Here is a 22610-nt window from a genome sequence, read left to right as displayed (position 1 = left end):
TTTCTATCACCTCACACTTCTCTGCATTAAACCTCATCTGTCACCGATCTGTCCACTCCACCAACTTGTCAATGCCCTTTATGAAATTCTACACTGTCTCTTTCACGGTATCCGATGCTTCCAAGTTTTGTATAATCTATAGACTTTGAAATTGTCCCCTTCACTTCAAGATGTAGATCATTAATATAAATCAGTAAAAATAAGAGTTCCAATCCAACACCTGAGGAACAACAATAGAAGTATTGCTTCAGTCTGAAAAATATTCACTAGCCATTACTTTGTTTCCTGTCTTCAGCCAGCATTGCTATTTTCCTTTTTATTCCATAGCTAAAACCTTTCTCACAATTTTGTTGTATGGCATTGTATCAAGTGCTTTGAAACTCCCTGTACACTACTAACAACATTACCCTCATAAATCACTTCAGAGTACTCCAACAAGTTAGCTACATAGGATTTTCTGTCAGTAAATCCACACTGGTCCTCACTAATTTACCCTTGTTTGCCAATGTGGCCATTAATTCGAGACCAATTATTGCTTCTAATAGCTTCCCCACTACTGAATTTACTGAGTGGACTTATTTGTTGGGCTTATCCTTACAATATTTTTTGAACAATGGAATAATTTTTGCAATTCTCCAGTCCTGTGGCACTGTCCCATATACAGAAAGGACGGAAAGATTATTGCTGTTGCACTGCAATTTTCATTCTCACTTATTTCAATATCCTTGAATGCATCACATCTGTTCCTAATCAACTTTGCCAACTCTATGTGCCAACAGCTTATCCAATGCCATCTCCTTATCGGTTTTGAACCCTTCTAATGACTAGGTGTCCTTCTGTATTCTCAAGGCTGGGTGACATCTTCCTTGGTAAAGACAGATGCAGAATATTCATACCATCCCTCAGCCATGCTTCCTGCCTCTATGTGTTTGGCCCTTAAACCACCCTGCTCCTCCTTTACCCACCTTTTTGCTGTGTATGTGCCTGTAAAAGACAATAGCATTCCTCCCTGTATTTTAGCCACAGTTTTTTTGTCACCTGTTTTCTTTGTTTCTCTTACTTGCTTTGTTACCTCTCTCCTGAACATTTTGCATTCAGCCTTGTTCTTAATTGTATTTTCTCCTTGATATATGTCCTAAGCACACATTTTCTTGTTTATTATTAATCTTTATCTCCTTTTAAATCCTGGAAATGCTTAACATTCTTATCCCGCCTTTCCATTTTGAGGGAATATACCTTGACTGTGTCCCAGCTGTCACTTCTTCAACTACAGTTTTTTCTGTCAACTCTCAGTTCCAGTCTGTGTGGCTCAATTTCATTCTTGCCCCTGTGATGTTTGCTGCACCCAGTTAATTGTTTGATTGTCTATTGTCCTTTTCCACCGTTATCTTGAACTTTATGATACAATGATCACCATTTCTTCTGCATTTCCATTCCTTTACTGTTTACTATTCGTTACTTCCATAAATGAATATGTTGTATATACCTGGAACAAGGGCCGGACTAATTGATGCATTATACTTTTGTTGCATTTGAATCTGAAATGGGAACATAAAAGGCAATAAGTATAAAATTTTCTCCACTTACGGTTCAGACACGTTTCTCTTACAGCCAGTCTTATGTCTATATTTTCTAGTAAAATTTGCAGCAGATTTTAATTAAAATGAATTGACAGAAGTGCTGAATTATGAAATATTATGGCTTGATTTCACAGTGACACTTACTACTAGTTGAACTGCAAGATTGTTCAAGAAAATTTAGAACTTCGCAGATGAAAAGGATGCACAGATTTTATTTCACAACCTTGCATTAAAGATGTATTGTTTGAAAGCCCATTATTGTAGAATCTATCCTACCAGTTGGAACATCAATACACTTTCAATATTAAAGATTTTCTTTGCAAGTGCATATATTTTGCAGTGTGCATTTTTCATGCATGCATCTGGATCTTCCATTCCACTGCTTACTATGAGTTAAGAGGATGCTGTTTTACAGGAGTGAGATCATAATTACCATGTTGTAAAGCTGTATGCATGTCTGTGCTAGTTCTTTAAGATGTGGTTACCTTTTTGAAATGAATGATGGATTCACTTACAGGTCAGGTTGCAGATGAGAGCCCTGGGGTTGATTGAATGGCAAGTCAATTAACAAGTTGGAGACCATTTGGAACCAGAATGTTGTTGGAGAGAAGGAGCTGAAATGCACAGCATTTTAGGATTACTTTGCATCTGAGAGAAAGAGCCAATGCAGGAGGTAGAGAGTGGAACTTATCCTAATTGTAAGAAACAATTCTTTTGAAAAGTTGGAAATTTGCTACATGTGCACCCAAGTTGGAACTGTTGAATTATTTTTATTTCGTTTGTGCTTGCTTATCTGTGGCTTTCTGCAGCTCTTAACAACGCCTTGGTGTCAGTGAAATGAGAAAAATCATCCATTCAAGTGTTTTAGAATCAGTTTATGACAGCATCAGTAACTCTGCCTATAATTAGAAATGACATTGAGGATGTATGATTGATTCCAGACTTATCAGGTATTGAATTCAGACAATTTGACATCACACTTTTAGTTATTAATATACTGAACTGATGGTAGGAAAAAGCCAGCCCCACACCATAGCATCTAATCATGTTCGGCTGTTCCTGCTAGGACCCTCTATCCCAAACCTCCAATTACTTCCCTCAATGACTTGTGCAGCCATATAATCTCATGGGAGAAGCAGAGAAAAATCTGGGTCTCCACAAACGCCAAGTACTTACATTTTCTCTCCTGCCCTCTTCAGGCAATCTCATGGCCCAATTAGTATCTTTTTAAAGTTATTTACCTACATAAGGTGATCTCTGCTCCAGCACCTCATGAAGACTTACAGAGAGTCATCGCATTGTCATACAGCATGCAGTATGTTCCAGAGGCTGTGGGCTCTGGGAAAAGAACGCCTGTCTAAAACAGACTATTCCAGGCCTTAAATTGAAATGATGGCCACTGACCATAAGACATAGGAGTTGAAGTTGACCATTCAGTCTATCAAGTCTGCCCTGCCATTCAGTGAGATCATAGGCTGATCTGATAATCCTTAATAATTCTCCAGCACCAGTGGCTCCTACTAGCTCTGTGATAATCCTTAACTCCACTTTCCCGTCTTTTCTTCAGAACCTTTGATTGCCTTACTGATTAAAAAAAAACTATCACAGTCTTGAATGTACTTACTGACCCAGCCTCTGCAGCACTCTGTGGTAAAGAAATCTACAGATTAACAACCTTCTGAGAGAAGAAATTCCTCCTCATCTCTATCTTAAAAGTGCAACCCCTTATTCTGAGATAATGACCTCTGGTCCCCCAGAATGTGTTAAACTAAAGGAACCTATTAATTCCATGAATTATTTTAAAGACCTTGATCTAGCCACTTTTGAGCCCACACTACTCTGAAGTAAATAGACCAAGCAAGCTGACTCTACCTGAGTAAAATGATGTTCTTTAAGATAGGAATCATTTTTGTTTCTCTGCAGACCTTTTCCAAGGCAACTACCACTCAACATGTGTGGTTTTAAAACCAGACAGAATACTCCAGGTGCAGTGTAAACAGTTAACTGTATTATCAAAATAATTTCCTTTGAATTATTCTAAATTGTTGTATTAGTACATAGCTGGTTAGCTTTAGCTGTAGTTTCTCTGTTTTGGTTGTGAGCTGTTAGTAATTTGTGCACAATAACACTATCTCTATATTTTCTATATATCCCTGTCACCAAACATTGTCATATTCAATGTTATTTGCCAATACTCATTTCATTCCTGTAGCACATCTCTGTATTTTTGGATTTGTTTATAATATACTGTCTCAACCCTTCCTCAGACTTTGGCGTCATCTGCCACCTGTACCCAACACTGTTCTCTAGATTGTTAATAACGACTATATGCAATGTTGCAGACCAGGACCAAATGATAGAGGGTACTACGGCTGACCTGTTTCCAATACGAACTACATCCTCTAACTACAACACTTGACAATGGTATTGCCCAGTGTTTCATCTTTTCAATGGTAGCACAATATATGATTTATGGAGCAATCTACTATCAGGTCATGGAAAAGCTGAATTTGGACAAGAGAAGAAAAAAGTCATTTAATGCAAAGTGCTTCTGACCTGAAGCTGAAATTGATGCTCTCTCTACAATTTTGCAAAGCCCTTTCCATCTCTGGATATACTGATAGCTAACTTCTTATTCCGTATCCTCATTGGGACAGTTGGTAAGACGTGCCAACTCTTTAGGATAAATTGCGGAAAATCAGTTTGATTGACATGACCTTACAGTTACTTAACGATCAGATTTTCTTCGCCATAAAAGACACATCCAACATAGCAAAATAACATTGTTCCATTGTATTGTGTGATACTGTCTAACCTGAGCAATAATTTGGGAAATTCAGTAATCAGACATCACTCTTATATACACTTCCTAAATAAAATCCAAGTTAGGACCATGGCTCATAGTTTCCAGTTCCTTCTAGAGGACCACAAGAAGCATCAGCTCAAAACTCATACAAAATGGCAGTGAAGCAATGCACCAGCCTTAAAATATCTAGAGATACACACTTCTTTTTTGTTTCCTGTTGGATTACGTTTTGAAATATATCCTTGATGCTAGTCATTTGTGTGATTTGGTTTTATTTAAAATGGAGAACAAGCAAACACAATTTAAAGTATTTAACTTAAATTTTCATTTTTTTAAATGAATTGTGCAGCTTTACTGAACTAGAAACAGATTTGTTCATTATTCCATGGACTTCCAGATTCATTTTGAAAGATGTACTTTTTATTATTTTGCATTTTCTATTGTTTAGGAATATTGGGTGCCTTAAAATCTGGACTGTGTAATTGATTGTGTTGTACGTATCTGGTATGCTATAATTTCACAGATGTTTCCTATCCATGAGAAGAAAGTTCATAAATTGCTCAAAATTTTCTAGGATCCTTGCTGAGACCGATGTTTAAAATAGTTCTTTACACAGCATTCACGTTAGGATAAGAACTTTGAAAACCTGCAGAGCAATCAGAGTAATAGGTTTACACTTGTAAGGCATTTTTAGAGAGCATCGTGATTGTAAATGAGATTATTGAATATTTTAGGGCTGGTCCCTTGCTTCATTGCCATTTTGTATGAGTTTTGAGCTGATGCTTCTTGTGGTCCTTTAGAAGGAACTGGAAACTATGAGTAGTGGCCCTAACTTGGATTTTATTTAGGAGGTAAAGAGTGATGTCTGATTATTGAATTTATCTCTAGGAAACAAAAAATGGTGAGGCAGTTTGTTCAGTATTGTCATTTGCTTCTGAGATTTTGGCACTAATCTGTTAACTTCATAAGGGAAGAATTTAATTTATAAGAATTGCCGCAATATTTTCACAAGTATTGTGATTTGACCGCATTTAGAGGTGCACTGAGCTCCATTCTGTGTGTTGAAGCAATGGATGAGTTGGTGAGAGCCCCAGTTACCCTAACATGGCTTTACGTGGGTCAAGGGAAATTTGAAAAGATATTGAATGGAAGATGCAAGGAGCATTTATCCTGACTATTGATCTATATTGTTACTTAGAAGTCCTGATGACTGCTGACTGAATCCTAGTTCTAGGTGCATATCGTCACAATAGAACATAGAACATAGAACATAGAACAGTACAGCACAGAACAGGTCCTTCAGCCCACGATGTTGTGCCGACCATTGATCCTCATAGAACATAGAACATAGAACAGTACAGCACAGAACAGGCCCTTCAGCCCACAATGTTGTGCCGACCATTGATCCTCATGTATGCATTCTCAAATTTCTGTGACCATATGCATGTCCAGCAGTCTCTTAAATGACCCCAATGACCTTGCTTCCACAACTGCTGCTGGCAACGCATTCCATGCTCTCACAACTCTCTGCGTAAAGAACCTGCCTCTGACATCCCCTCTATACTTTCCACCAACCAGCTTAAAACTATGACCCCTCGTGCTAGCCATTTCTGCCCTGGGAAATAGTCTCTGGCTATCAACTCTATCTATGCCTCTCATTATCTTGTATACCTCAATTAGGTCACCTCTCCTCCTCCTTTTCTCCAATGAAAAGAGACCGAGCTCAGTCAACCTCTCTTCATAAGATAAGCCCTCCAGTCCAGGCAGCATCCTGGTAAACCTCCTCTGAACCCTCTCCAAAGCATCCACATCTTTCCTATAAATGTTTGGAGCCTCATGGTCTTTCTTGTCTGCAGTAACCTTTTGAGGCAGTTAAGTCATGTGCAAGCAATCCTTCCTTGTTTATTATTTCCTGGAATGCATAGAAAGGCTGACTGTTCCCGTTGTGTCTGTAGAAGATCAAACTATGATAACAAAGAAGGGTCTAGGCCCGAAACGTCAGCCTTCTTGCTCCTCTGATGCTGCTTGGCCTACTGTGTTCATCCACCTCTACAACTTGTTATCTCAGGGAAACTGAATCTGGGAGGAAGTGTATGCTGTGACTAGCCCAACACCAAGTATTTTAAAGGGTGTGCCAGTTTTGTGTGTTTGCTCACACACTTTGCCTGGACGAAGCAGAGGGTAATGACTAAGCATGCCATGTGACTTAGAACACTGATATTCGTATCAAAGTTGATGGAATATTTCAAGCTGACCTGTGTTGAAAGTAAATGCCTATCTGAAAATGAAACTGAGTACTTGAATGCTGTTACCTGGAGAGAGCGTACAAAAATGTTTTTGGACACTAGTACTTGGCGCTGAATAAAATTAAGTCATAGCACTGTGACTGGAAGCTGCTGAACATTTGGACTTCATGGTGTGGGCTTGGTTTTCCAGAGCATGAGATTGCTTTAAAAGAGTGTTTGGCTTGCAGTTATACAATGCCTTCCAAGGCTTTGGCAATTCCTAAAATGTCTTCTGGCAATTCATAACCTTTGAAGTTGAATCATTGCTATAATGTAAGAAAAGTACATGGCTGATGTATGCACAATGATACATGTGATATCAGATTTGGTAATAAGTATTCAATGATATTGGCTATACTCTAAGATATTCTTCATTGACTAGCCCGTCAGGTTAATTAATGTGATACAGAAAGACAGATCACTCTGTGGTTGAGATTCTTACTATTCATATTCAGTTCACAATAACTTGTCAAACTGTTTTGTTAGCCACGTGGTGACCGGTGTGGGAAATAGAGAGTTTGTCAGTGCGTGTGAGAGTGAGATAATGCTACAGGGGAGAGTCAGTTCTAGGGAAATAAGGGAGTTACACTGGTTGAGTGCAATTTGATGGAATGGACAGATGAAATTTGATCAGAAGAAATGCAAAGTGATTCATTTTGTAGAAAGAATATGGAAAGACAGCATAAAATAAATATTTAAAAAGGAGATGCAGAAGCAGAGGCATCTGATGGCCCAGTTTTGGGCACCATACTCAAGAACATGAAGGAATTAGAGTGCAGAATGTTTCCAGGAGTTAGGAATTTGAGTCATGCAGATTGGAGAAGTTGGGATCATTTTTCTTGGAAGGAAAAAATTTGAGAAGAGTTTTGATGGTAGTGTTCAAGGAGTCTGTACAGACTAGATAGGGAGAAATTTCATTGCGAAAGGATCAGGAATCAAAGGGAATAAATTTTTAATTGGCAAAAGAAGCATTGGCACTGAAAATAGTTAGGATGGTTGACAGAGTCATAAAGCATGAAAACAGACCCTTCAGTTCAACCAGTCCATGCTGAACCTGATCCCAAACTAAATTTGCCTGACCTTGCTTGCTCCTGGCCCATTTTCCACAAAACCTTTCTGATTCAAGTAGTTACCCAAATGTCTTTTAAATGTTGTCATTGTACATGCATCCACTACTTCCTCAGGAAGTACATTCAGGCAAACCACCTTCTTGTGTAAAAAAAATTTGCCCTTCATATCTTTTTTTAAAATCTGTCTCCTCTCACCTTAATTCTTTTTCAGAGATTGTGATGGAAGCAGGTTCAATTGAGGTGCTTGAGAGAAAATTGGATTATTATCTAGAAAGGAAGAATGTGCAGGGTTATGGGAAAGGTGCTTTGTTGAATAACATTTCTGAGAGCCAGCACTGACATGATGGGCTGAATGGCTGCACCTGTGATGTAACCGTTCTGTGGTTCTATAAGTGCTATGAGACTGTGTGAGAAAAGCATTACATTGTTTAGGATATACCTCGTTTTCTGGCAGTGCTATTATTACCAAAGAGTGCTTAACAATGTTGCTTATTGTCTGAAATTGGCAAGAATCCCACAACTTCTTTGAGCACAAAGAAAAGTCAGATGTCCTGCTTTAAGTTGGATGAGAGTTTTGAACAAAATATGTACAAGTTTCCAGTCCAGCGTTCATAGTTGGTCTCAAGGTGGATAGCTGCAAAGTTGACCATTGTGGAAGTTTCTGACCATGTTTAGCATGTGATGAGTCACATGACATTTGAAGGACTATGTACTGAATTTAGCGGTAATTTATTGCATTACACACCAATATTCTGCACATGAAAGGGCTAAAGTCGGTTAGAAATTCTACCTATGGAGCAGTGCATCATGGAATCAATCAGGGAAGAAGCTATTTTAGATAGTGTTTTGTGTATTGAGACAGTTTTAATTAGTAATCTTACAGTAATGGATCCTTTGGGAAAGAGTAATTATGATGATGGAAAATCACAATAAGACTGAGTGTGACATACATAAATCCAAAACTAGAGTTTTGAACTTTTGAGAAGTTAAGTCGTCCATGGAAAAGTGATCCAACAATGGATAAATAAAGAAGTCAAACTGTGTATTAGATTTTACAAAGAGGCTAATAAATTGCTGAAGTTCAGAGACTCAAGATCTAGAAGAATTTTGGGTACCAGCAAAGGGGGATGATAATTAAAATAAAAAGTCTGAGGGTAAACTAATGATAAACACAAAATCTGATTGGAAGAGGGTTTAAGAGTACGTGAAAAAGAAGTAAAAAAAAGTAGAAGAGATAGTAAGAACTGCAGATGCTGGAGAATCTGAGATAACAAGGTGTAGAGCTGGATGAACACAGCAGGCCAAGCAGCATCAGAGGAGCAGGAAAGCTGACGTTTCAGGCCTAGACCCTTCTTTTGTCGAAAAAAAAGTAGAAGTTGGGTTCCTTAGAGGTTGAGGAAAAATTATTTACAATGGGAAAGGAGGATATTGTAGCAATCTAAAACAAATTTAATGTTTGCCTTCTTAGACACAAAAACCCCCCGAAATTGTGGGGAACAAAGTGTCCAATGAGAGTAAAGAACTTAATGTAACTACACTAGCAAACAAAAATGAATTAGGCTAAAAGTCAGCAAATCTTAAGCAGTTGACCTACATTCTAAGGTTCTAAAAGAGTAAGCTGTAGGAACAGTATATCCACTAATGGTGACCTTCCCAAATTATTGAGGTTCTGGGATCGTCCCAGTGAAATAGAATGAAGCAAATGTAACACTATTCAAGAAAGAATGGGAGAAAAAGGAATAGTTGGTGATTTAACAAGACACCAGTTGTCAGGAATATGAAGGAACTCATTACTGTAGAAGCAGACATGATGTTTTGCTTAATCTTATGATTTTCTGGGTTAATCTGATATTATTGAAGACAGATTGTGTTTGATGGATCCATACGTTTTTGTGATCTAACTAGCAGAGTAGATAAAAAGAGACCCAATGTGAGTTACATATTTGAATTTTGGGAAAGATATCTGGTAAGATACCACATGAAAAGTCATTGCACAAGGTAAGAGTTAGTTCATAGGGTCACAAGGATTTGATGTTGAGAGTCTCAGTTGTTTGCATTATGTATTAGAGGCCTGGATTAAGGGACTGGCATAATGAACCCAAGTATGCTGACTGTACAAAGTTAGGTGGGGAATTAAGCTGTGAGGAGAATATGTAGAGTCTGTTGTTATGACCAGATGCCCCTCAAAACATATTAAGAAGGTAGTAAACCATAATTGTTTTTACTAAAAGGTAAAAGTGAGGTGTTGTGTTCCACATGCAATTCAATTGGCCAAACTACTCGATGTTAAGCAAAACACAATTTATTCCAACACTTTAGTTAAATACAGCAAAAGATAGAGGAACTTGGAATAACTTAACTCTATTGAAAAACTTAACAGAATAATAGATTATTTTATACTAAACAGTAACTGTTCCAATATCGTGATATCTTGTAAATACACTCTTGTCGAAAGGTAAAGTCAGAAAACAGAATTGTCTCACCTGCACTCCAGCAGCCCAGGAGGAAAAAAATCCAGCAAAACCTCAGGGAAAGAGTGTAGCAACTGGGAGAGATTCATTGCCTTCCAGTCCAGCTGAGGCCCCAGCAACAACTACTATTGAGACAACTAGAAATTCTGGCCCTGTGAGAGCTCAACCCCACTCATTCAGGCTGTTTCTATTGTTACAACTTGTAAAAAAATCAAGGCCTCACAAGCTGTTTACTCAAGTGGTTTTGGTAGACTGCTTGTCACTTCTGCCTTAAAACCTCTCTTCAAAAAAAACACCAGGAGAAAATAGCCTCTTAAAACCACAGCATCAATACACTGTAAAGAAATGTAGACAGATTAATGAGTATGGTAAAATACAAGGTTAATGGTAAGAATTTTTAGAAAAAAGTATTTTTAAAACATGAGTGAGTATTTAGCCACCTATCTTCTTTGCTCTCCATCTTCGGTCCGCCTCCCCCTCTCTCCCTATTTATTCCAGTTCCCTCCCCCCATCCCCCTCTCTGATGAAGGGTCTAGGCCCGAAACGTCAGCTTTTGTGCTCCTGAGATGCTGCTTGGCCTGCTGTGTTCATCCAGCCTCACATTTTATTATCTTGGAATCTCCAGCATCTGCAGTTCCCATTATCTCTGAGTATTTAGATATTGGTTTGCAGATAAACTTGGGTTACAGTTAATGCAAGTGCAGCAAGTAATTACACAAATTACCCGATACTTTTTATTGAAAGGGTCTGAAGTACAAGAGGAAGAAAGTGTGCCTGCAATTGTAGATAGCTTTTTTTCTTTGCCTGTACCTAATGAAAAATACAGTTGGCATAGATAAAAGTAATAAAGACTCACTAGATCAGTCCTGGGAAGAGAGATTTGTCCTGTGTGGAGAGGTTTCGTCAAGTGTCTCTTTACTCTTGAGTTTAAAAGAATGAGGGGGTGATCTCATTGAACCACACGAGATTGTGAAGACAACATAGATAGAGCCTAAGACATTGACCCAGGCGTCAAGAGAATCTAGAACTGGCACTCATGGTCTCAGGATAATCTATTGATCGCTTAACACTTAGAAAAATTTGTTCATTCAGACTTGTGAACCTTTGGAATTGGTTGGCCCAGAGTCTGTGGATGCTACGTCTTTGATTATATTCAGGGATTGATGTTAGTGGATGTTTGGACTGTAAAGAAGTCAAAGAATATTTCGATTGGCTAGAGAAATGAAATAGAGAATGAAAACTAGCCCTTGTCCTAATTATGGAGCAGACTTGAGGGACCTAATGCCTATTCCTCCTTCTCCTTCTATTTTACCTAATGTTTTCATCTTCATGTAAGTAACTTCCGGTGTCTACGTGGAATGTAGTACGGATAGAATCAGTTTGCAACTGTGAAAAGATAACTGATGACATCATTAACAAAAATACTTGGTTTTTGTTTTGTAAATTGATAATCTTCCACTCCAAGACAATTTAGATTCCCATTGCTGAATGGGACAAAATTGAGCTTTATGTTTCACTTTAACTGGCAGCTGATGAGACCCAAGTATTTAGTTTATTTGCTTTAGTGTCACTGACAGTAGGAATATTGCCTATCTGTTAGCGTGCTGGCATTCTCTCCTGCACTCCATATCACAACAAGGTTTGTTTGCTGGCCTGATGGTAGTTGTAGAGTGGGGACTATGCTGGTCACAAGGTTATGGATTGTGGTTGAATATGATTCTGCTATAGTAGATCATGTACATAACCAGTTTTGAGCTGCTAGCTCTTTTCTTCTGTGTGAAGACTGAACTTCATCTCCACAAGGACTTTGCAGTTGTCATTGCCACCAGTGCTGCCTCACATACAATTGTACAAGTCAAGTAGTAAGAACCTCCTGTCAGTTCTCTCACCACGTGCTACAGGCCTAGTTCAGCACTTACATCTTTTGGGGCTTAGTCAATAGTGCTGCTACCAAGCCACTCTTCATTGTGGACATTGAAGAGGATATTCTACGATTTTCATTTTAGAGGAGCACTAATTCATTATCTGAGGGAATATTGAAATGGCCGTCAGTAGAGGTTTTGCTTATCAGTGTTTTACCTGATGCCACGAGTGACCCTGAAGTCTGGAATCAATGTCAAGGACTCTCTGGGCCAATCCCTCCTGACTGCATACTACAGGGCCGCCCTGAGTATTCTGTATATGTTGAAGGTCGGTAGGACATAGCCAGGAATGGCAGTGAGAAGTCTGAAAAGTAGTATTTAGTCAGCATTACAATGTCAATCTGAGGGACATTTCCCCCAAATTTTAGCTCATGTTCCTAGATGTTATGATGAATTGACTGTTCAGTGGTGTCTTTATCATGACAGATGCCACATGGTATATTGGGTTTTATTTTTGTCCAACTTTTCTGTCATGGATTGATAAAATTAAATGCCTTCCTGATCTTACCTGAGGGCAGTTGAAAGTTACAGCCTTACATGTATGGGTCTTCAATCACATGTACTGTAGCAGATTTTCTTGGCCTGGAAGCCATTAGAGAATTGGATGGATGTTTTTTGTGATATTAGTGTGGACTTCAGAAGCATGATTAAAATTCTGGTATTTTGATGATCATTAATATTCCAGATTTAATAGTTAGGTTTAAATTTTCACAGCTTCCACGCTGAGATGTGAACTTATATCAGGAGCTTTAGTTTGCTTTACTAATTCAATAACATTACCACTCTGCAACTGTACCTCCAATTAGCAGGTATTTAGACAAGATGAGCAGAGTGAGAGTATTCTTGATTTTTTTTTGATATGCTTCTTTTTCTCCTTCAGAGGGAAAATCAAGCGCATTGCTTTCCAATTCACACCATACAGCTGGGTGAAGTTTGAGTGGAAACCAGCCTCAAATCTGCGTAGGTGGCTGGCAGTTTGTGGAATTATTTTCATGGTAAGAAGTAAGACGTATTGTATTGTAAATTACTTGACCATTCATTTAAAATGTAACTTTGCAATGCTTTACAATTCATGTTTTTAAAGCATCTTTGAGAGGTTAAATGTAGGAATGGTTTAATGTTGCATTCACTGCTGCAAATTTCATGAATTGTAGTCACAACAAGGTACCTTTTCCCCCTCCCAGTTACTTTGTTTGCCTTATCCTGTGGAGAATGGATAATGTATGGCCACGCAGAGCTGGGAAATGGCTAACTGACTGGGTTCACCAGTTAATCAGCTGATAATTGACTAGATAACATGTGTGGTCCTTGCTGCATTGATGTGGTTATGGCCAATGTCGTCTTCACAGGCAACAAAATATTGTCCTCACTTCAACTGTTAAATCTGACATGAAACACTTCACAAATACAGAGGTGCTGGTTTGAACCCTCCTTTTAGAACATAGAACATAGAACATAGAACAGTACAGCACAGAACAGGCCCTTCGGCCCACAATGTTGTGCCGACCATTATCCTCATGTATGCACCCTCAAATTTCTGTGACCATATGCATGTCCAGCAGTCTCTTAAATGACTCCAATGATCTTGCTTCCACAACTGCTGCTGGCAACGCATTCCATGCTCTCACAACTCTCTGTGTAAAGAAAGAATTTTTAAAAAAATTCAGGAACTCCCAAAAGGAACTGAATATTTAGTTGAACAGGGAAAATACTGCATCATGGGGAAAGTGTGTGTGAATGCGATGAACTGGACTGCGCTTCCAGGCGGATAAGACAAGCCAAATGATTTTTAGTGACAGTAGGAACTGTCAATGCTGGAGAATCTGAGATAACCAGGTGTACAGCTGTAGAGCAGGCCAAGCAGCATCAGAGAAGCAGGAAAGCCGATGTTCCGGGTCCGGACCCCCTCTGATGAAACTTTTCCTGAAGAAGGGTCCAAACCCGAAACATCAGCCCCCCCGCTCCTCTGATGCTGCCCGGCCTGCTGTGTTCATCCAGCTCTACACCTTGTTATATTAAATGATTTTTAGTGCTGTGTGATTCTGATGCTAAAAATTCAATTAAAAAAAAACACTAACTATCAATCCATTAGAAGACTGCGTAAAAATACTGAAGACAGAGACATATTGCTTTAACTATTCATCTTGCACTCAATGGGACAAATGCAAGAACACCAAATTTTAGACAATCACAACAATTCATACTACAGGAGGAAAGTCTGCTCATTCATTGGCAAATTTAATTCTAACTATGGCAATACCACAGAGAAAGTAATAGGGAACTACAAGTTCCTCAATGTCCCAGGTAATTCAAAAAAAGATACAAAGTGTGAGCAAATTCTTGTAGTTTGCAGAGACTGGGACTTTGTGTACGAACATGCATCACTTCTATTGAGCATAAATGCACCAAGTTACGAGATAAATAATTATCTTAAATTTGTCGTTGGCGGAGCTATTATTTCCCTTCCCAGGTCCAATCCTCTCTCTGAGCTGAGGAATTAAGTTCTGCTTCAGAAAATTCATCTGGGCTTTGGATACTGTGGATTTCTAGTTCCTGAATGCATGACAAGACGCATTCAGCAGTTTTCATTTTCGGAACTGCACTGTGTTGGATAAAACTTCAAGGAAAATTTGAAAATAGGTACTCTGAGGCATAAGCAATTGCAGAATTGTCACAGTACTATTCTCCTGCCTCCTCCTCATAAACCTACTCACCATTTCTTTTCAAATGATAGCCCTCACCTCTGACAGTATTCACCCTCCTCCTCCACGCCTTGACAGTGTTCACCATCCTTGCTCAACCTCCAACAGTGTTTACTTACTGACAAGATATGAAAGGTGATGATTGAGGACTTTGGTTAGTCTGAGAATTGGCGGGTTGTTGGTAGTGGGGGGTGGGGGGGGGCGGTGAATCTGTGATTCAGGATGGAGGCTGCACATGGATTTGGGTATTAGAGTGCTTTGACACTCCAGCTGATTTCATGAATTGTACTATGTAACTGTAATGAAATTGCTATGTTAATCCGTGTAACAATCAGGGAAAGTATAACACAAAACAGGCCAAGTCTGCATGATTCCAGCCAATCACAGAGTAATCAATCCATACAGGGTAAAACCAGCAATGAGAAATTTGAATTTCCTATATCAGTAGAAAGGATGTGAGATTCCAAGGCACATCAGTGAATGAACTTGATCTGAAGGCCTAGCCCCATACATAAGAAGTTCCGCGTCACTGTTCTATAATGGAAATAACTGACAATAGGTTTTGGACATATACGAACAAATTAACCAGCATCCCCATAAACACATCGATTAAAGAATATTTAAATACCACTTCACCAATCAGATCTCAGAGTCAAATGGCTTGCTCCTGCTCTTAATCCCCAAGTCCCTGCATTATAAATATTGTATCTGGGCAGCCTCAATTTTTCTGTTTCAGTATAGTGCGTAGTCTTCTACCAATGGTCTGTCACGTGCTATGTCACTGCATTATTGCGTGGATAACCCACTCTTAGGTTTAGGTAACAGTCTGACTGAGACAAATATTCGAAAATTCGCTTTAGTTCCTAGGACACGCATATACAATGTCAAAGGAAGGCTGTATGTCAAAACAAAAGCAATGCTAGAAATACATAGGAGGCTATGCAACCAATGGCCACTAGATGAACTGAAAGTTCAACATCAGAAAAAGTTAGAATATTGTGTCTGAACTACCAAAACACAAGAGGTGAAGCCTACAACATACATGATATTAATCTGCCCAGTGATCTGACAGTCATAACGTTTAAAGTCACTGTGACGTTAATTCCCTTGAAGCTAGCTTTGGGATAGGTTTCTGCATTGTCAATAATTCAGAGATACTTAAAGTAGTTGTCAAATTTTTTTGCTGAAGATGTGCAGCTGCCCCACTAATGAATGGTTAACATTTGTCATGTCTTTCTGGCGTTTGCATTTTCCCGAGGGTGTGGTGCAAGTTTACTCCTTGATCTTCAATAAATATCAGTCTGTGTGGTAATTACCTCCTGATCCGTATCAGATTTCCCTCGGCCTGAAAAGTGAGGCATAGGACTTACAGTCTCACGAAGTCTGCAGCTCTCTATCCTCCACGGCACAACGGGATACTTTACCAAAATGTAGCACTTAGCAGAGGAGCCAAGATCAGATCACACTGAGATATAAAGATCAAGAAATTTGGAAATAACACAAAATTTGCAGGGACCAAACTGATGAAAATAGAAAATGAAACTGAGGAGATCTGAAGTTATATCATTAATGTCCACAGTGCGTCAATAAAGTTGACATACTGCAGGCCCAAACGAACATAGTGGATAATGACTTAACTGCATTAAGTGACACAATTCAAGCAAGACTAGCAATAGGTTCTTGATATTTCTGGTTACCAAGTGCTGACCAAATTGATTGAGTTCTTTCATGAGTTAGGGGAAGGTTGATCAAGGGAACACAAATGATGTTGTACAGATGGATTTTCAGAAGGCATTCACCAATGTGTCACACAGGAGACCTGTTAAGACAATGAAACTATAGGGAAAATGGCTGTATAGATAAAGTTGGTTCAATAAACAACTGGAGGTAGATGGATGCTTTTCAGACTGAGAGGTGAAAAGTCGTGGCATCCCCCGAGAATTAATTTTAAGTCCATGACTTTTCTATGAATGACTTTGATTCAGGTGAAGGGAGTGGCATTATAAAGGTTGTAAATATACAGAAATTAACACAGAAATCCACAAATTCATGTCAATACAGACAGAATAACGACATTAGTAGTAGCCTGACAATTTGAGTTCAATGAGAAGAGATGTGAAATGATATCCTTTGAAAGGATCAACATAGAATGGCAGTATACTACACTGGGCCTCCCTCTAATGTGTAAATGTCTACGGCTCCCAGATAACAACGACTGCAAATAATGCAAAATGCATAGTTTTATAAACAGACTGAACAAACAAAAGCAAACACATTGGGGTTAAGTAATGAAATAGCAACTGAGGAATAATACCAGAAAACTTGATGATAGCTTTTGCTCTCAGCTCATACAGGCCAAGTGGCTTCAGAAGTGCAGCTATTTCTTTCCAATCAGCTACACGGGCCACTTCCGCAGAGGGGTATCTTTCCAGGAAATCCCACAGCACAGGAATGGCCTTTTTACCAGATTTTGATTCATTTCTGTTAGCCAACGTCAAACTTGGCTTTTCGATGTACATTTTTTCTTAAACTTTGTAATCTATTTTATTACCCCTTCAGGATAATTATTATTCTGCATTTATCATCTTAGCATTAGAAGAAAAATGGTTTATTTTCGCATGTCATTGTTCTCTTTTTGAAGTACTGTTGACTATTTAGGTATGTTTGTTGCTCGGTTCTTCAGTTACAGTCCCAGAAGCTGAGCAGCTCTCTCTGTGTTTTGCAGTTTTTGCTTGCGGAATTAAATACGTTTTACTTGAAGTTTGTCCTCTGGATGCCCCCTGAACACTACCTGGTCTTACTACGTCTGGTTTTCTTTGTGCATGTAGGAGGTGTAGCAATGCGTGAGATTTATGACTTCATGGATGACCTGTAAGTACCTGTTGGAAATGAAAGCCCACTGAGCAATAATCTCATTAGTTTCAATCAGACAAGTAGCAAACTAAAACCATCGACCTTTACTGTTCTGTGAAAGTCCTTGTCGTGATGTTATTTTCAGACTTCTTTGTCTTTAAAACATGCTATGTACTATTTGACAAAAATCTCTTTCTCTCTGCTATTGATTTACTAATTTTTCGCATACATGTAAGGCTGACAATGCCCCTTATTTGTAGTAGTTGAGAAAGGAACTGGATGTTGATCATGGCAGTCAGTAATCCACAGAGTAAATTGCTATTATCCATGGCATCAAACCGAACCTAAAGATTTCTCAGCAGTCATCCCATATATATGTGACATTATGAATTACTAAATTTCTTGAAAACTTCACAAGTGACTCTGAGTCTTCACTTTTGACGACCTGGGTCAGAAGCTTCCTCAGTTGCCAATTGATTACGGACGACCCCAAACACTGCTCATGTTCTAGTGGTCTATTTTCTTTCCCTGGATTCTTAAGAACTGCACTTGAGCACTTCTCATGGGCACAACTTCAGCTTTTCACAAGTAGCTAAACTGGCTTATTAGCACCAAAAAATTACTACTTGTCGACTTTCAACCTCACTCTCTGTTGAACTACTAATTGTGCTTTAGCTTCTTTCAAGGCAGTTGCAGCGCCTCGGTTTTTCATGAGACCCCATTGCACAAAGCTATTCAACTGCTCTAGGACTTGCTTGGGCCCCAACCAACAAAACCTTTGTAGTTCAGTTGCCTTTCACAGCACAGCTAACAGGAACCTTGCCCAAATAGAGTTTAATTCTTCTCTTTCTCACTCTCTTATCTTTCTCTCTCTCGGTCTGTCTTTCCTCTCTCCTGCCCCTTCACTGTATCTTTATTTACCCCCTGAACTATTTTCAGTGATTTATCAAAAGCTTTGGCATTAATCCTGCGTCAATTGCTAGGCAGAATTGCAAATAACTATTATTTTGGAACAAACAAATGTAGTAAACCCTTCGAATTCTCTGTACCACTGGATGTTACAGTATTCACTGCACGCTGGCTCCTGTAGCACAAATCAATACATCAAAAAGGGGATTCATCACAATGAAGAGAACGTTGCTTGTTGTCTTTAGGGAGTTAATTTGTAAATATACTTGTTCCTAAAAGTCAGAGAAACTTAACAAGTGTAGCTGAGTACGCTGACTAGAAGGAATGGAAGAGTTGCCTGTAGCTTGGTTAATGCGTAGTTGTGTTTAAAGTCACACTGTTTAGGATTGTTTTGCATTAATGCCGGTGAGCTATCCAGACACAAAATCAGGTACAGAGTTGCAAAATTTGTAATAATGGTGTTTGGCATTTCATTGCGGTACCTTACCCAGTTGGTGCCATGTTGGTATCACAACACTTCCTGCAACTTGCAGCTTCTCCTGGTGCTGCCCCACTGGTAGAGATCTTCAGCAGAGACTTTTCCTGCTAGAAGCCCCGCCTGTCCACACCTCCTAACAGCATTCCTCCCAAAGATGAGGACCGTCTTGAACATGATGGAGCGACCCATCTCCGAGTACAGGGCTCAGCAGCACCCCTCCATTCTGCCCTGCTGGACTGGATAGGTAGCCTCCCACTTGAGCTGTGGGTAACCGGCAGAACTGTGCTTGGACTTACAGCCATCACCCCAAATCTGAGGCCGTGGTCAGGAGGAGGAATCTCATAGAGTAGTGGCCTGAGCAAACAATAGAGGTGGCACCAGTCAGCAAGAAGGAGGTACGAGAAAATGAGCAATGGAAGGATTAGGAGTGGGCCAAAGTAGCCTCGTCCCTGAGGGTGAAATACTTTACACATTTGAGGAAGGAACTGAGTGCTATTCTGTACAGCAAATAATGGTTAAATGCATATACCTTTGAGTTGCTTCCAGTGAAGTTGTGTGTCCAGGTTTTATTTTGTAGGTAAATGTGATGACAGCTGTTACATGACTGATTTACAAAGTAAATGAATTGTCATTGTTTCTAAACTGAGCAAAGTACAAGCTTCAGTCAAATTGCCATCTTTGTGAATGTTTTTGACAACGGTTCTTCTTTTTTCACTGCAGGAAATTCCATAAGAAGCTTGGCCAGCAGGCCTGGTTGGTAGCTGCAATCACAGTGACAGAATTCCTAATTGTGCTGAAGTATGACCCTTATACACTTACACTACCGATTCCTTTTTACGTCATCCAGTGTTGGATCCTTGGATTTATATTGGTCCTGACATGGACAATATGGCGTTTCTTTATACGGTAAGTCTTATCTCATGAATTTTTGTTTTACAATTTGAGGTACATACTGTGATCAATAATTTCCTTGTCCATTAAAGTTTTAAATAACAATTAACTTAAAACATTACTTAAGCGTCCATTACAGTTTTCCTAGAGCTTCCTACGTTGCAGTAGTCTCAAGTTCCAGGCATACTTCTCAGTCGTGCAAAATGTAGTGGTATTTTCTGTATTCAGTGCTGTTGAGATTTAGATCTGTCAAACTTATACAAGCATAATGTAGCATCTGATTCTTCTGCTGTGATTTTTATTTTAATTGATAGTGCTGTAGGACATTAGCTAAGTATATTTTTCTTTTCAAAATGTTAAAGGAGTTTGAAAATGGTACATATTCATAATCTCCATCATGTTAGCTAGTTTTTTACTTGTATTTAATGGGATCAAAACCTTAAAACAAACTTCAAACACCATTTAACCCTGTTCTTGTTTACTAAACGAACAACTTGGTTCTTGAAGCATTTCCTCTTTGGCCCATTGTCTCCTGTCTGAAAGATGATGATTCTCGCTTCAACTTTTGAATCAGAAATCCTCAATTGCCTTGTTGAAATGACTATTTGTCAGAAAGCCAAATGAGAAAGCTATGAGTCTCTAAGGCTACTTGAGTTGATTGGAAACCAGGTAGCAAAGCCCAGTCCTTTCCTCCCCCGTGTGACTGAATCCCAATCAGAAAAATAAACCTTGTGTAAATTTTCTATTTAATTTAGTATTGAGGCCAATTTTAGTATTCCAGTTGTTGGTTTTGGCTGAGGTAAGCTTTCATAAATACAAGGTAGCGACCTTACCTAGGACCTCTGTCACTGTGTGGTGAAGTACATGACACGGAGTTGCCAGAGGAGTATTTAGTCTTTTTTAATAAATATTCTAAGCAAAAATAATTGTGCCCTTCAGATATGTAATACATACATTTGTACTAATATTCTGTAGTGCTTTTAAACTTATTTGACAAAAAGTGCTGAATTTGTGCTTCAGTTTCATTAACTTCTTAAAAGGGCATTCCACCTATTTGGCTGTATAAGATATGTCGATGGAATCAAATATGTAGCAGCATCTCAAAAAAACTTTAATTCAACCATTTTGAAAGCTCCCAAAATAGAGTCTTTAGACTTAAGATTATATTCGACAATGTTCTTATGATCTCCATAAGTGACATCATAGAAATAAAATGCCAGAGTTTGTGACCGTAGCTGCCAGTTTTGAACTACTAGAATGGAAAAATGGGATTTAAATTAAATTGGATACCTTTGCAGGCAGATATGAAAACAGAAAAATTTTTGAACCAGTGTTTGTAACATTGTTTTCCAGTATTCTTGCATCAACCTATTTGCCATTGAAATTCTCATCCATGCAGTTCCTGCTCTCTGATCCAATTTCTGTAGTGATGTCTTGACCGACCTCCCATGCTCTACTTTCTGCAAGCCTACCCATCTCTCAATGTCAATATATTTCAAAAAATATATTACCAAATAAAATTTAGCCCTGAATCATGAGATGTTAGAATGGGTGACTAAAAACTTGTCAAACAGATGGTTTTTAGAGGAGTCTTTTGAGACAGTTAAAGAGTTTTAGGAAGAAAATTGTGGAAATTAACATCAAGACCCCAGCAATGACGCAATTAAAATTTGTGGTGTGCAAGTGGCCAGAATGGAGAGCAACAGAACTCTTGGAGGATTGTAAAGCAAGAGGATGTTACAGAAATAGGGGGGACAAAGCTCCAAATAAATTTGAAAACAAGAAGGAGAATTTTAAAGCGCCGACATTACTGGATCTGAAGCAAATATAGGTCAGTGAGCACTGGAATGACAGTTGAACGGGACTTGATACAGGTTAAGATTTTGCAGAGTTTGAGATGAGTTTGAGTTTACAAATGGTGAAAAATGAGAGACCGGTCAAGAGAGCATTGGAATAGCAGAGTCTAGAGGGAATCAGGGTATAGATGAGAGTTTCAGTTCCAGATAAGTTGAGAAGAGGTGGAAATGGATGAGACTATTCAGGAAGTGATTTTCATTTTAGGAGGGATGTGTGTTCAGAAGCACGTGTCACGGTCAGATAGGAAAGCAAATGGTCTGGATCAGACTCAGACAATGAATTGGTTTAAGGACTGAAATGTGATGAAAATGGTGGTTTTCCCAACAAGTAGTTGGAGGAATTCTATCCAAGATTAAACTTTGGACATGCAGTTTATCAGAGAATAGACAATTAAGTAAGACAATGATGCATCCTTATCATGTATTATATTTTCAGATGATGTTGTAAAGTGATGAAATGATCAGAGTGGACTCCCAGGGTGACGCTGTGGGAATCAAGTGACTAATACTTCTGCCCAGAGATAATGGGAACTGCAGATGCTGGAGATTCCAAGATAATAAAATGTGAGGCTGGATGAACACAGCAGGCCAAGCAGCATCTCAGGAGCACAAAAGCTGACGTTTCGGGCCTAGACCCTTCATCAGAGAGGGGGATGGGGGGAGGGAACTGGAATAAATAGGGAGAGAGGGGGAGGCGGACCGAAGATGGAGAGCAAAGAAGATAGGTGGAGAGGGTGTAGGTGGGGAGGTAGGGAGGGGATAGGTCAGTCCAGGGAAGACGGACAGG

The 22610-nt window shown here is 39.1% G+C and overlaps 1 protein-coding gene across 1 annotated transcript in view; it reads left to right on the top strand.

The window, feature by feature from the left end:
* ptdss2 (phosphatidylserine synthase 2) overlaps window positions 1-22610 on the top strand; it is a 98067-nt gene that overhangs the window by 59630 nt on the left and 15827 nt on the right. Inside the window, exons 9-11 of the mRNA XM_048545830.2 lie at window positions 13015-13129; window positions 17562-17707; window positions 19797-19982. Of these exons, the coding sequence (XP_048401787.1) occupies window positions 13015-13129; window positions 17562-17707; window positions 19797-19982 (447 nt within the window). The remainder of the gene's footprint in view (window positions 1-13014; window positions 13130-17561; window positions 17708-19796; window positions 19983-22610) is intronic.

The sequence above is a fragment of the Stegostoma tigrinum genome, chromosome 17, assembly GCF_030684315.1.
Source record: "Stegostoma tigrinum isolate sSteTig4 chromosome 17, sSteTig4.hap1, whole genome shotgun sequence".
In the NCBI taxonomy this organism is placed as follows: Eukaryota; Metazoa; Chordata; class Chondrichthyes; order Orectolobiformes; family Stegostomatidae; genus Stegostoma; species Stegostoma tigrinum.
The sequence above is the reverse complement of the archived record's forward strand: the minus strand, read 5'-3'. Positions and strand labels throughout refer to the sequence as shown.